The sequence below is a fragment of the Balaenoptera musculus genome, chromosome 9, assembly GCF_009873245.2.
Source record: "Balaenoptera musculus isolate JJ_BM4_2016_0621 chromosome 9, mBalMus1.pri.v3, whole genome shotgun sequence".
NCBI lineage: Eukaryota > Metazoa > Chordata > Mammalia > Artiodactyla > Balaenopteridae > Balaenoptera > Balaenoptera musculus.
This window is the reverse complement of record NC_045793.1, coordinates 46,911,930-46,926,817: the sequence shown is the minus strand read 5'-3', so window position 1 is coordinate 46,926,817 and position 14,888 is coordinate 46,911,930. Positions and strand designations below refer to the sequence as shown.

The window sequence follows — 14,888 nt, the reverse complement described above, 5'->3', positions numbered from 1 at the left end:
AATGGGTTCGTTTTTCTTGCAGAATGCAGCCTCTACTTAAACTCTACCTTAATTAAAGCTCCTTGTGGTTTAGAGACAGGGCGGCAATTATACCTTAGATGTTAATACATTTGGCAAAGGGCGGGGAGCTGGATAAGGAACAATTGCTCATTACACTTCATTCGTCCCACTGCTCCAGGCTGGGGGCGGTGGGCTGGGCCCTGGAGGGGGTCGCTGCAGGTAGAAGGAGATGTAGGTCTGGGCTGAACAGAATCCCGCGGACCCTTCTCTTGCCACCAGCTGCCCCCTTGCCTGGCTTGTACCTGGCAAGGGGATGTCAGATGTCGGAGGCACTAGAGATCTGCCAGTCAGATTTTCTCCGCCCAGAGAAAGAACCTGAGGGCCAGAGAGGGGAGGGGGCTGCATCAGGGCATGGAGCGTGAGGAAGGGAGAGCCGGGAGCGGGATGCCAGGCAGCGGGGTAGTGCATACAGACCCTGTCCCTCCCCAGCATCTCTGCTGGGTGGGTCCTCTGCTGTCCTCCTGGTGCCCAGCCCTGTCCCACTTCCCACTGAGGACCTACCAAGAGCACGAGGATGATGGGGCCCTGGTAGATGTAGTCCACCAGGTCGCCGGGCTCCTTGCCAAACCAGCACCTGCAAAGATGGAGTGGCTGTTAAGTGGCCTGCTGAACCACAGCCCGGGGACCACTGCAGCCTCGGGGCCAAGGTCCTCTGGCTCGACTCTTTCTGAGATCCAATCTCCATGGCTGCTCCTTCCCCCGAAGCCTGGGTGGACAGCTGACCACCCTGGCTCATACCTGGGCTGCCTTTTGCCCTACATGGAGGGTCTGGTCTCCCCAGGCAGACTGAGGCAGGCCCTGGGTCTCCTCCTTGCTCACTCACCCCATCCCAGGATGCTGGGCCCAGGGCTGGACATGCAGGAGGCTCATGAATGGAGAGCTGGGCTCCCCATCGCTGGCCAGGGCCCAACCGCCTGTACCACCTGTTCCCGCATTGCTTGGAACCCGCCTCTCCTTGTGCCAGGCACTCAGACGCACAAAGAGCCTTCTCCTAGCCCGATCCCTGGCCTCATTCAGCCAGGGAAGGAAGCTTGCTGCTATTAGAGGCTTGGTTATTCTTTGGGGATGCTGGGGGTGAAGAAGCTTCAGGGTCTGGGGGAAGGGCTGGCCCAGGACCCAGTCTGGCTCTACCAGCAACTCCTACTGGACCTCAGAAAGGGCCCCACAGACTTTAGGAAATTCTGTGTCTTCTGCAACTTCAGAGGTCAGCCAGTACACATTGCCTCAGGTAGGATTCTCCCCTGCAGCCTCCCAGCACTTTTTTTTTTCTTTGCTTGAACACCCCCTTTGATGGAAAGCTCACTACCTCTCAAAGCAGCCCTCTCACTCTTGGGCAGCTTTTATCGTTAGGGGCTCTTCCTAATGTGGGGCTCTTCCTAATGTTGGGCTCTTAGAACCCACGCCATTCCTGCCCCCTGCTCCCAAATCCCATCTGCTCTCTCCATCCTCAGAGACCCCTTGAATATTTGTATACAGAGACTGACGTTCCTCTGTCCCCTCTTTTCTCAGCTGGTGGCACCCAACTTCCCCGCCGTTCCCTGGCTGACCTGCAGCCAGAATTGCCATCGTCTGGGCTGAGGCTGAGTATTTCAAAGTCTCTGGTGCAGAGAGGGTCCCAGCGTGGAACACTGCACCCCAGGAAGAGACTGGGATGCCAGAATAAAACAAGCTTCCACTGGCCTGGCCCGGGCATCTGTGAGAGGCTCAATGCCACAGTTGGAGGTGCTCTGAGCTGAAAGCCTGGAGCCAGACTTGCCGCATCCAACTCCAGGAGGAGGCCTTACCAAAGGCTAAGGGGGTCGTGCATTGGGTGCTTAAAGGAACCACGATTCCTAACTCAATTCAACAAAGGTGACTTGATACCTATCGCATGAGTACCTCTGGATGCCAAGGAAATTTTCTCAATTTAAGGACAATGGAAAAGTGAACTGTCCTGGCGTGGCTGCAATTCTTGCCCCGTGGCTGACCTGTCCTAACATCCCTCTGGGCCCCATGGCTGGCCTGTCCTTACTTACTGTTCATTCTCATAGTAGAGTTTGCCAATGGCCCAGGCAATGATGATGGGGCAGGGGACGCCTGAAAGAAGGACAGACACAGCTGCAGTGGACAGACAGATGGTCAGGAGCCCCTCTTGTAGAACACAGTGTGGGGGGGACCACAAAGGGCTAGGATCTTGTTTCCAATCATCTAACGGCAGGCCATCCATGACCTTGAGGGGCCCTGTCCCTAGACCCCTGCCCCCATCCCTCCCTCACTCTCAGCCATCCCCTCCAAGCAGGTCAGAGAGATGAGGGGACAGCGTGATTTTCTGAGATATTTTTGATAGAGAAGTGGAGCTGGCCAGCTTTTCTTTTGAAGCCAGAGACAAAGGCCTTTGGATTGGCCATTCCAGGCAAGAAGAGGAAGGCTATTTGTGGACTGTCCTTTCAGAGGGACTATTTGCTTCTTCCTCTCCAGCATGGAGGGGAGTGGCTGCATCCTCGGACTGTCCTGGGGATGGTAGGCAGGAATGTGGTCCCATCCTTGGACCCAAGATGAAGGGAGGTGACCGTGTCAGCAGTACCCTCTCCCCACTAGACCCTGCAGGTCCCCCCAGGACCCTCACACCATCCAATGAAGAGGAAGAGCCGCTTGCGCAGGCGATCGGTGGAGTAGGTCATGACGATGGCTGTGTGCAGGTAGCAGCCCTCCACGAACATCCAGAAGAAGTTAGTCACCACGAAGTAGTTGAAGCTGGTGGTGATGCAGCGGCACCAGACCTGCACGGGGCAGGCAGCAGTCAGTGGCTGCCTGGGGCCAAGGCCCAAGTGCACAGCTTGGGTGCTGATGGAGGGGAGGTCGTTTGAGTTGGGTCATGGACATGGCATTAAACGCCCTCGAATCTCATTCTGGGACGCTTCATCCTTTCTCTTTCACTTTTTCAGAAAGTGCCAGGCTCCCCTGGTACCAGGGGGTCTGACTTCTCCCCAGTGTTTTCTAATCTCCTTTTTCATAAAAGAAAGAGGGAGTCTGGCTCTGAGTTTTCTGCAGGGAGAGGCTAGAATCGAATAGCACTGTCGTGTGTCACCGTCACTTTTTTTTGAGGGTCACCTTCAGTTCACAGCGAGTCAGACTGGTTTCCATTTCGGGATGGACTATGAAATTTCATGTAGAAAAAATTTAGTGAGTCAATTAAAAGACAATTGTTATTGAACTAGTATGGGGTCTGTGAAGGTGAGCTGCAGCGGTGGAGGTGATCCTCCCAAATCTCTGGGTTTAGGAGATTCTGGGCTTAGTGTGATCACTGCCGTCTCTGGAGGGAGACTTCCTTACACCGGGACCTCTGGCAAGTGGCCATACCTCTCTGAACCTCACTGCGCTGCAGAGAAAAGAATAATCCCACCTTGCAGGTTGGTTCAAGAAGATGGAGGTGGCAAAGGCAGGTGCCAAGAAATCAATGTTGGTGCCATTTGCCTTCTCAGCTGAGGGGAATTTGTCCCTGTCCCTCTGAGCAGGGCTACTACCCCTCCCTCAGGGGACAAGCCTGCCCAGAGCCACCGTGGGTCATGGCCAGGTCTGGCCTCAGGCCAGAGCTCTTCTCAGTTGACCCTACCTGGCCATCTTTCCCAGGGCACCCTCAGAGCTGAGGATGTGGGGATTGGTGGTTAGAGGAGCCCTGTGATGGGGAGTTGACTGTCCCCTTGGACAGCTCAGCGCCTCTCTGTCCGGCTCTAACAGCTGGGCTGTCAGATAATCAATCAGCTGAGCTGATCACAGCCTCCGTGACTTTCCTCCATGGTCCCAGCCCTGATCTTGGGCCCCATGCGGCCATCTGTCTCCTCTGTTCTGAGAAAGTCCTGCTGAGGTGGAATGCGAAAGATCTCCTCCTCCCAATCTTGTTTTTTCTCCAAGTTAACGATGCCTTGTCAGTACAAGCCAACAATGGGCTGCAGGGCACCCCAAACTGACTGAATTCCGTTGGTGCTGAGGCAGGGCTCAACATGGGGCCAAGTGAAGCGTCAAACCAGGCTGGGTGTGTGCTCAGGTCTAGCCATCCAAAGACCATGTATTGAGCAGTCTCTAATGGTGGGCCGAAGAGCTCTGTGCACGGCTCCACTCTGGGCTCTGGTTTTATGACTTGGACACAGTACAACAGTGGTTGACACAAATCCACCGTGGGCAGCTAACGGGCTGGCCTGCTCAAGATCCTGGTGGCCCAGATGTAGAGGCATCATTACAGTGTCATCTAACCTCCCTGAGCCTCAGTTTCCATGTCTGTATAATGGGGGCAAAATCCCTACAGGTCTCTCATTGGAATGAATTGATCTAAAGCTCCATAGAGGTTAATTTCAGCCTCCTTTTCTCTAAGGAATCTTTGGGAGGTACTGAAGTCACAAGATGGGGAGTGGAACAGGATAAACCAAAGTCTGGTGTCAGGTTTGTGCCGCTCCCCAGACCCTGGCCTGGAGCCCCATTCCCCTACCCCTGGCTCTGGAAGGACAATGATTGGGTGCAGGTGAGCTCAGGTTCGGGTCTGCACGCGAGGACTGGGCAAGAGAGATGGGGGCCCCCAGAGCCCAGAGCCCCCCAGGTCCGGCCCCAAACCTCTCCCCAGAGACCTCATTGCTCTCATGCACTTCATGGTCGATGAGCTGCAGCAGGAACCACATGACATTTCGCAGGATAAATGTGGTGATGAGGTTCCAGTGAATCACGTTCCGCAGACAGCGGATGCTCCTGTGGGAGGACCAGGTCAGGGGTCAGCCGGGACAGGCTGCACCTGGGCTCAGAGCTCAGTTGGGGCAGGGGTCAGGGGTCAGCTGGGGTCATGGGTCAGCTGGGCCTGCGCCCCCTGCCACCCCCTCCTCAGGCGAGGGAGAGACTCAGCCTGGGGTGAAGGCAGGGCTGCACCAGGAACCAAATTCCCAGTCGTGGTGACCACGGTTGGGTCTCCCAGAGCTGGCTCCCTTTCTGCCTCCTGCATGCCTGCCAGCGGTCAGTGCCCAGGCACCTCCCCAAGCCCCCTCTGTCCGTTGGCTCCAGGGACCCCGGAGAGGAGCTGAGAATGGGAGAGGTGAAGGGGGGTGCCGTGGGAGGGCAGAGAAAAAGCAGGGGCAGGGTGGACTCACCGCAGGGCCAGGAAAAGCAGGAAGGCAGCCACGAGGGCTGCCACAGACACGCAGTGGCCCAGGTAGTTGACAATGAGCGCGACGCGGTAGTGCAGGTCATACTTCCTCTGCTGGACAGACAGACAGACACACGGGCAGACAGAGGCCTGGGGCATGTGGAGGGTGGCCCAGGCACTCTAGCAATGGTCACCCTGTGCGTCCTGACCCTGGGGGCAGAAGAGGCTCCAAGTGTCACCACCACACCTGGCACCCAGAGCTCTCTCCTGTCGGCCCTGCGTGGCTCTTGGTATAAATGGCTGTGGTCAGATGTCCCCTGTGCAACTGGAGGGCAGATTTGAGCACAGTGTATTCTGAGTTATGCCAGAGATGTGGGTATGTAGATTCTATTTTCTTTTTAATTCTGGAGTGGGAGTTGCTACACCTGTGTTTCATCTCAGCTCACACCCTAATGGGTTGAGCAACTGAGGGTGCATTGATTTATATCCCTGGGACTCAGTTTTGATATCTGTACAATGGAGCCAACCCGTCCTCCTGTCTCAGAAGCAGCGACCTATGGCAGGTCTGGGGGTGCCTTGGGATCAGTCAGCCCCGGGTGCAGCAGTGAGGGGGTACCTTATCTGTAGAGATTTTAAGAGCAATATTAAGACCAAATAAAATCAGTCCGCCTTTTATTATCACCACATGCTGGCAATTCTTAACAGAGGCAATGATAAAATACTCCTTCCTGCCAGGGCAGACTATCCCGCCACCCCATACCCACTTTGGTTTGCCACTGCTCAGAGGGGCTGTGAGATGAAGAGGTGAGGGCAGAGGGCAGGAGGGGACCTCTTTCTCTCCTTTATGACCCGTCCCACTTGTCACTCTTGTGGCCCTCACTGCAGACCCCCTTTGGCTCACATTTTGTAGAATCACTTTCTCAGGGCAGACAAGTGTTTTTCCTCTGAACTTGGACTTCTTTTGGGGAAAAGTTTCAGCCCCACTGGGGGCTGTAATGGGCAAAAGAGGAGAGGGATGGGGGTGGGATGTATCATTTGGGGTCAGGAATGAGGCGAAGATTCAAGAGGAAGGAGGCTGGCACCGCAGATAACACGGAATCCAGCACCAGAGCAAGGGGGGCTGGTGAGGTCTGAGTGGGACCCAGCTTCCCGTGGGGACTGCCCTTCTGGGGGCTGCACTTGTTTCCATGTGGAGTCATAGAATCAGAATGCCAGATGGAGAAACTGAGGCCCAGAGGAGGAAGGAAGTCACACTGCCTCTTAGATGTTGGGGCAGTGGTTACAGGGTCGTCCCCTTCTTGTGTCATGTGCCACCTTGCTGGTGTCCTCTGCCAGCTGAGCTCTCCTGAAGGTGGGCCTCCACGTCCCCTTCTCTACCCCACCACAATGTCACTGAGCACAGGGCAGGACATAGGGTGAGGGCAAGAGGTGCAAGAAAGGGGTGAGTGGGTGACATAGGACTGGTTCTGCCACCCTTGGCATCCTCTGTGCTCAATCTGAGTCCTACTACCTGTACAGGACCAGGGGTGAGGCAGGTGGAAGCCACTCACCTTATCATCCAAAATGGGCTCACACTGTGAGTAGTTGATCCGTGAGGCCCAGGTCCCATTCTCCAAGCACTCTCGGTAGGCATTCCCTACAAAAGATGCACCAAGAGGCGGGTCACTCCCCTCCTCAAGAACACTCCCTGGCTCCCTGGTGCCCACAGGATAAGGTCCCTATGTCTCAGCCTCTCTAGGCCAGGAAACACGTCTGAACGTTCACGTGAAAGTCATTCATGTGAAAAGTGCACAAAAGCCTTACCACTCATGGTAGCTAAAAGGCATGATAAAACCCATTTTTGATACAATTTTTGACTAGCATTTTGTACATTTCTTTTAATTTTGTTTGAAACTGAACCCCACTGTGAGCCCTGGGACGTGGCTGAAGATTCACTGCTTTCAGCATGCCGAAGAGTTTCCATCCTAATCGCAATCATTTTATGCTCATGAGATCCATACTTTTCCCACCAGTATCGGCACTTCCACTTTCACCATAGTCACTATTTATACAGCAGGTGTTTGCCCTGTACCAGGTCCTCTTCTAACTGCTTTGTTTACACTCGTCCATTCAATCCTCAGGCAACCCCATGGAGTAGGTACTGAGATCAACCCATTTTACAGATGAGAAAACTGAGGCACAGGGAGATCAAGCAGCTTGCCAAGGATACAAAAATGAGAAGATTCAAACCCAGAAGGTCTGGCTTCAGGGTTTATGTTCCTAACCCCTAGGCTACTGAGTAGCGGTACAGGAATGACAGCAATATGGGGAAACAGGACTGTGCTGCTGACCTTGAGCTGCGGCTGCCTGGGAGACCACCATGTGATCTCTAAATGTTTGAGAACCTGGCTCTGTGTTAAAGTTGGAATGTGATGTGGGAAAAGACATTTCAGAGCATCAGTGTCTGATGTACTGAAGTGAGGGTTTTATTGAAGGGGGACGTACGAAGTTCAAGGAAGGCGCATATTTTCTTTAAATCCTAGCTTGACTGTCAAGATCTAGCTCCTAAGCCACGCTCCCCAGGTAGCCCACCATCCCGTCCAGCCAGAGGAATGCCTAACACCTGATAACTCCAAAGCCCTCTGCCAGCCTCTGCTCTGCATTTCACTGTCTTATGTACCCTACCTCCCCCGCTTACTTAAAAATTCTAAACGATCTATTGTTTGGGGATAATTTGTACCAGCGTTCTGCTCTCTGGCTAATGGGCAGTTGTTTGTGGATTTTTCTTTTGGGCTTACATTAGAATCACAATATAAAGCTAATTTCAAAAAAATAGCTCACAGAGCACAGAGTCACAGAGCTGAAGGGGGAACTTTAGATTGTTTTTGGAAGCAATGAGTTCTAAAATAATTAAGTTACTTTAAAAATCCACTTCCGCTGAGGTAACAGTGAGTTAAAAGCAACGGAGTTATGAAGGAGCACTTGCAGAAGAGCAGAAACAATGGGGGAGGTTCTATTAGTCTAATTGTTTTTTAATTTGGTGCTCTGAGCTTATAGATTTTTCAAATTCGGGATTTTTACTGGCCTATTCATGCCTCCTGGGCCTGTCACCTATCAGCGAGGCCTGCCTCTGGCAGGTCCCTGGCCCAAGTGTGAGTCAGTCAGGCCAGTGCTGGTCTGACACCGACTCTGACCCCAATGTGAGGACACTAGCTCCTAGCCCCTGACCATGGCACCCAATTCCCCACTTGGGTTTTCTCCCTCTACAGGATTGTTTTACTACAGGTTGTATGTTAAGAGAAAGAAAGAAATGTTGTGTGTTAAGACAATTTGATGCATAGGGTCAGTGATGTTACTGAACTTAAGGACAGAGTATGGGGTGAAGCCAACGGGACCAATGTAAAGGCATTTTGGGAGGGTGGGTGATTTTGTAAAATGAACAGTCCCTCCCTGATGGGGATTTAGAGTCCTTCTCAACAGGCCTGTGTGAGGTGAGACAGACCCTGATCCTGGCTATGGTTCAAAGGGCAGAAAAATTTATCTTCTCTGAATGTGTTCCTAGATGTTATCTAGCTTTTCTGAAGTCAGTGCTAAGCTCCTTCCTCCAGGAAGGCCTCTTTGATTGCTTGCATCTCACGAGTCTCTTTCTCCTGAGCCTCCCAATGCCCCCAACCCTCTCAGTCCTGACAGCCTGAGCCCCACATTCCAGCCCTTGCTCATGACCTGGCCTCAGTTGTACAGGTGGGTGAGTCCAGTGTCTCAGATCAGTGTGGGGCTCCCTGAGGACAAGACCTCAGAATACTCATCTCCCAAGTATGATATCTTGTGGTGGTACTGACCATGGGGCGGGCTTGCGGAAAGGAGGGGGTCAGGATAGAGATGCTGCAGATCTGAGACCTTTCTGGTCCCTCACATCAATGCCCCTGGGGTACCAAGCTCCGTGGATTCTGTCTCCTCTTTCTTTTTCCGGAGTCCATCCCTCTCCTGCCCACCCTTCCACCCACTCTCTAGTCACCTTGCACTGGCACAACACCCTCCTATCTTGCCTCCTGGCTTCATCTCTTGCCCCCCTCGACTCTCTATCCTTTACCCCCACTGCCAGAGTGATCATGCTGATTTCTGAATAAAAGCCATCAGCAGCTTTTTATTGCTCTTGGGAATAAAGTCCAACTTTCTTGGTGTGCTATTCAAGGTCCTTGGCACCCGGGCCCCAGCCGAACTTTCCTGACCCATCTCTACCACTCCACATGGCAGTTGACATTTACACCAGCAGGCCTGGCACACACCGAGCTCCGTACTGAACCACCCCTTGAGACACCCTCTACTCATGGACACAGTCCTACAAACTCCTACTTATCTTTTAACCGCCAGCTCTAATGCCACCTCCTCCTGGAGGCTTCCCCAACACCCAAGGTATTAAGTAATCTCTTCTTTTTCCCTCTAAGCACCTCCTCTATGTCTTCCCATCTCTTGAAACATAGGTCTTCACACTCTATTGCCCTTGAACTACAGCCACATATCCATTTCATCTCACAGTCCAGTACACACACACACACACACCGCTCACATGACTGAATCCAGTTTCACAAAGTGAAATTTATCTTGACCACAGCTATAATATTTTTCTATTACTTTCTAATGAATTATATTTATTCTATATACAAATACTAGTCACAACCCACTAAATTTACTTCACAACCCACTATCGTACAACATAGTTTGAAAAAGAAAAATCTCTTTTAGAGCATTTGCCGTAACTCACTATGAGTCTCATCTCTTTAGAATTGATCCTTCTTTTCTCTGTTACTGAACTTGAGCTCCCTGGGGACAGACAAGTAGGAAGAAACCATATTGGAGTCAACAGATCCCTCCTCAGGAGTTAGCCACTGAGTATACGTGGGCTGGATCAAATTGACTCAGGTCTGCTGAAGCCTTGGAAAGCAGGGTCTGAGATGTGGGATGTAGTGGTGGGAGGGGGCTTCCCTCTGGGGGCCCAGCCATGCCTGGGAATGAGGCTCTGGCTATAGACACTGGGTACCAGGTGACTGGAAGAGAGATGTTCCCAGCACTTCGGGGGAGCTAGCTAATGAGGACACTGAGCCCTCAGGCGCAGCCTTGGACAGGAGAAAGTAAGACAGGAAGAGTCCCCCCTGGGAACCACAGGAAGATGGGCACGGAGAGTCTGAGGGCAGATGGCCAGGCCAGAACTGTGGGGATGGATGTAGTGAGGTGGGTGCCTGTTACCACAGCAACACAGGTGCCTCCGCCGAAGATCGATGTCAATGGTGTGCAGTGTAGTCTGCCAGGGGCATTAGGGTCTGGATGATGCAGGCAAGGTCTTCCCTTCCAGAGCTCTGTGGTCTGGGAAGCCTGGACTCTATCCCCTGCAGCGTGCCAGGACTCTGCCCCCAGAGTGGCCCTGGCCTGTTAAAAGCCCTCATTACAATCTGCTCTGTCCCTTTCAGATGCTGACACTTTGACAAGAGCTTCTGATTTGGGCAGTCACCTGAGAGGTCCAGGAGCCTGGCTGGGAGAAGATGGAAGCCTAAATTCTAGCTGTAGTTTTGTCTCTGGCTGATTAAGCGACCTTGGCTAAGTCCCGTCCCTCTCGGCCTCATTTTCCCCACTCAGAAAAAGTAATGTAAACTGCTTCTCAGTGATGCTATTGGCATCTCAGGTGGGTCAAGTATTTGTTGTGTGGCACTTTTCAATCTGCTAAACTGCCAGTATTACCCTCAAGCCATTGTGACAACCCCAGACATCCATACGTCACTTTTAAGCACTCCCGAGGTTGGCACTTCTATCTCTGATAGTCGAACTGGCAATATATGGGAGATGGGGACCATGAGGGACCATTTTTTGGTGGTGGTTATGAGGGGGAGAGTGCCAGAGACAGGTTGGGCATGGGGATGAGTGGCAATGTGGTGGAGGAGCAGCAATGTGGTCACTGGCTGTCGGGAAAGAAGATGACAAGAAGTGAGGGTGGGAGGGTGCTGACAGGGTGATGGGAAGGGCCAGAAGCAATATTTACTGAAGGGATGAGGTCATGTGCAGGAATGAAACTTTCAGCACCACGGACAGCAAAATGCTACCGCTGCCCACTTCCCACCATGAACGCAGGTGGGGGGGACCTTGGAGAGCGCCTAAGACTTGGCCCTCCCCGCTCTGCCCATTCAGCCCATAGCCCTGGACCCAGGCCAAGAAGGTCAAGTTAATCCATGACCCTCTTCAAAGCCCGGCTTCATTCCTAGTACCTCCAGGTGCTTCCATGATTGCTCCAGCCCCTGGAGGGTCAGCTGCTCACTTCTCTCAGCTCATGCTGGGTCGGTATTGTTCTCTCATTGATTTCTGTAAAGGGGTCACGCCTTCCCAGCTAGCTGAGGAGTAGGGGTGGCAAGGCCTAGGTCACCTCTGGCCCTTTCTCAAGGGCTACACAGAGCTGCGCACACAGGGGCTCAGGATGGACCGAGGTGGTGCTGTTGTCTAGGTTACCGGGGAACTCCAAATGAGAATGAGAGGCTCAGGGTGGGCCAAGAGGAGAGTTTGTCACCTTGGATGCCCAGGCTCTGCCAAGCTGCATGGCAAATGGAAAATTGTCCCACGTGCAGGAGCATCTTGAGTCTCACACTCATGCCACGGGCAGGCTGAGCCCCGCTGCCAGAACTGCTGACACTGTAAGTCCAACCCTTGTTGGGTAGGGGTGTCCATCTGAAACAGCAAACCTGTGGTCAGCACCCTCCAGATTCCAGGCAAGAAAGTCAATTGGGAACTGAGTCAGCAGGCATCTCCTTGGGAATTTAAGGGGGCGAGGCAACTTCTCCTTCATTTGGTCTAAAGAGGCCCAAAGAGGGAGACATGTCCAGGGTCACCAGCAATGAAGAGGCAGAAATAGATCTCTCTCCCCCAGGACACACTTTCTCATGGGAGATCCTGGAGTCAGTGTTTCTGGAAGGGAGAGGCTCTCCCTGCTACCCTGTGTTCCAGAAGATGTAGTCAGTTGTGCCACCTCTGCAGTGTCTTAGCCACTTAGTGCCTGGACCCCCAGAGCAGAAAATGCCTAAAGGGCTAGATACGCCACCCTCAGTCCCCTTACTGCTTCCCCCTGCAGTTGGACTACTGCAGACCTAGCTATCTCCTTCCTGTCTGGCTTGGGACCTATACCTTAGGTCACTTTTCTTTTGTGGGAAAAATCTCTACTGTCTGGACTAGGCAGTGATACTGTGGGCATGACTAATTGCTTTTCACCTCCAGTTAAGAGACCATTTGGGGAAACACGGCACAGTCATGGTGCCAACAGCACAGTCTCCCTGAGCTTCCCAAACAATGTGCGTCTCCCTGAGTTAAGCTTGAACGTTTCCCGTCTTGATCTAATCACCGCACATTGGTGGGGGCAGCTGGAGATGCTCAGCCAAGCTCAGGACCAACCTGCCGGGTTGAGAGATCGGGAATCTGCTATCACCAACCCAGTCATCAGGTTGGGAAGGGCCTCCTCGGGGCCATCTGCTAGTGACATCTGGGATGAGAGAAAGGAACTTCTTTCCCATGTCTTCAGTATCGTGTGGACACTGCTCTCCAGACCCCCTTGTCCATTCTGCACCTCCCCAAACCCTCAGCTCTCTATTTCTGAAGGGCTTTTCACCCATGATGCCCCTCCGCCCTTGAGTAGGTGTGGCAGGGGTAAATGTCCACACTTACAGCAGACGGTGGGGAAACTGAGTCAGGGAGGCACAAAGCAGATTCATGGAGACCACAGCGGGCCCACGAAAAAGGGAAGAGGTGTGAGTGGAATGCAGCTCACTGTGTGAGATCCCTGGCCTCCCCAGGGAAGGGGCAAGTGGGAGGAGGTGCCTACCCCTGCTCCAGCCCCTACTGCGCAAGGCTCCCTCCTTCCAGCCGTGCCTAGCAACGCTCAACCAGCTCGTCGCCATGACGCCAGCCAGCGGAGGGAAGGAACCCGGCGGCAGAGGCTGCCGTGGGGTGCAGGATGCCAGGGGAAGGGGCCACGACAACCCACCCAGCTCACCGCCCACCCTGTACAGAGAAACGGGGGCCCAAAGAGGAGAAAACCCTGCCCAAAGGTGAGACAAGCAGGGTTAGAACTGGCTCCCAACCATCGTTTCTGTGAAGTGACGGGGGTGGGTGAGTGGGGCGGGCGGTGAAGACATCTCTGGCTGGCAGAGTCCTAAGTCCTCCTGTTAACACAGGGGTCTCTGGGGGCCAAGGGGCTGCTTCTCTCCAGAGGCCTTTGGGGATCAGACCCTCTTCGTGTAGACAGACCGCCCCCTCCCAAGACACCACCCAGAGACCACACAGTTTGGTGTCTCTCGGGGACAACAGAAGGCCACACGACCTCAGAAGGACAACCATCCTCGGTGGGAGTGGGACCCTCAAGGACCTGATCCCGGAGACACGACTGCTCCTCCTTCCAGACCCTAGGCCTCACTCTCCTCCCCTTGCTGACAATAGCCTAGCTGGGCACAGGGAGCCCTAGGCAGCGCCGTCCCCTAGTCGTGACGGGGCCCCATGAGGTTAGGATGTTTTCTGTGTCCTTCACACAGATAAGGAAATTGAGACTTAGATGGGGTGGAGCTGCCCGGCACTCAGTGAGTCAATCGCGGCACAGCCAGGACTTAGGTGAGCTCTCCTGAAGCTGGGTCTGGGTTCTTCCTGCTATTCCTCGCCTCCAGCCCCACCCGTGCAGGAGCTGTGAAAGGAAATTCTGGCCAGACTCTGGGGCACCTGGTTTGAGGTGGGTGAACTGCATTTGCAGTCCTTTGGGGTGGTTCCTGAGAGTCACTGGGGATGGCGATTTGCCCTGGGGGTTCCAGACCCTTCTGGGGTTGCCAGGGTGTGGGGGGAGTGGGCAGGGAAGGATGCTGCAGCCTCTGACTCAATAGCAGGAGGGAGGGGAGGGGAAGGACAAAGTCAAAGTTCCCAGCCAATCCGGATTCAGATTTAGATGGTACATCCTGAACACCAAGCGGCATCCTTCCAGAGTGCTCCAGTCCTACGTCATGACGCTACGGACAAGCAGCTGGGGCTCTAATGCTAGCAGAACCAAGGCCCACGGCCTGGCATTCAAGGCCTCCATGATCCGGCCCTATTCCCTCTCCACCTCTGTTCCCACCCTCCCTTCCACCTGACACATCACTCGTCCAATTTTTCAAGGCCCTGCTCCACAGCACTTCCTCCATGAAGTCTTCCCAACTTGCTTCTCCCTCTTTTTTGGAATCAACCTCCTCCCATGTACTCCTACAGCCTTGGCTGTGCTATTTCACTTAAGAGCAAATAGCAAAAAGTTCTCTTTAAGAATCTCTCTCTATCACAGGAGCCCCTGGAAGGCTGGGTCAGGTCTTATGCCTCTTTGAAGAGCTTGTTGCTAGTGGAGAAAAGGCAACATACCCACAAACCCAATAAAAGGTGAACCTGGACAGGGAACGGGACATTACGTGGAGGATTCCTGGGGAAGGGGCGAGGGAAAGCAGCGGGTGGCTGCATCTTCGGTCTTCCCCGAGATGAAGGGTCCTTAAGCAGAGGGACAGCTGAGACCCCACTGTTACACTTCTCAGCTGTCTGCGCCCCATGCACGCAGAGGTGGAAAAATGCTAGAGCGTGGGCTGAGAGCTCCCAGAGCCTGCTGAGGCTATTCAGGGCCCTGGCTTTCTGTGGGACCCTGGGCAAGTGTCTTTTCCTCTCTGGGCCAGTCATTTCCCAGCCTTAAGCAGCAGGGGTGGGGAGGGCTGAA

At 53.7% G+C, this 14,888-nt stretch overlaps 1 protein-coding gene across 6 annotated transcripts in view; it reads right to left on the bottom strand.

The window, feature by feature from the left end:
• Positions 1 to 14,888, bottom strand: part of CRHR2 (corticotropin releasing hormone receptor 2) — a 44,986-nt gene that overhangs the window by 8,042 nt on the left and 22,056 nt on the right. For 4 of the 6 annotated variants that reach the window (XM_036864244.1, XM_036864249.1, XM_036864248.1 and 1 more), the window contains 6 exons: positions 6,715 to 6,800; positions 5,169 to 5,278; positions 4,659 to 4,776; positions 2,666 to 2,819; positions 2,076 to 2,136; positions 562 to 634 (listed from right to left, as the gene is read on the bottom strand). In XM_036864244.1, the coding sequence (XP_036720139.1) occupies positions 562 to 634; positions 2,076 to 2,136; positions 2,666 to 2,819; positions 4,659 to 4,776; positions 5,169 to 5,278; positions 6,715 to 6,800 (602 nt within the window). The remainder of the gene's footprint in view (positions 1 to 561; positions 635 to 2,075; positions 2,137 to 2,665; positions 2,820 to 4,658; positions 4,777 to 5,168; positions 5,279 to 6,714; positions 6,801 to 14,888) is intronic. The other 2 variants (XM_036864245.1, XM_036864247.1) reach the window with 1 other exon arrangement.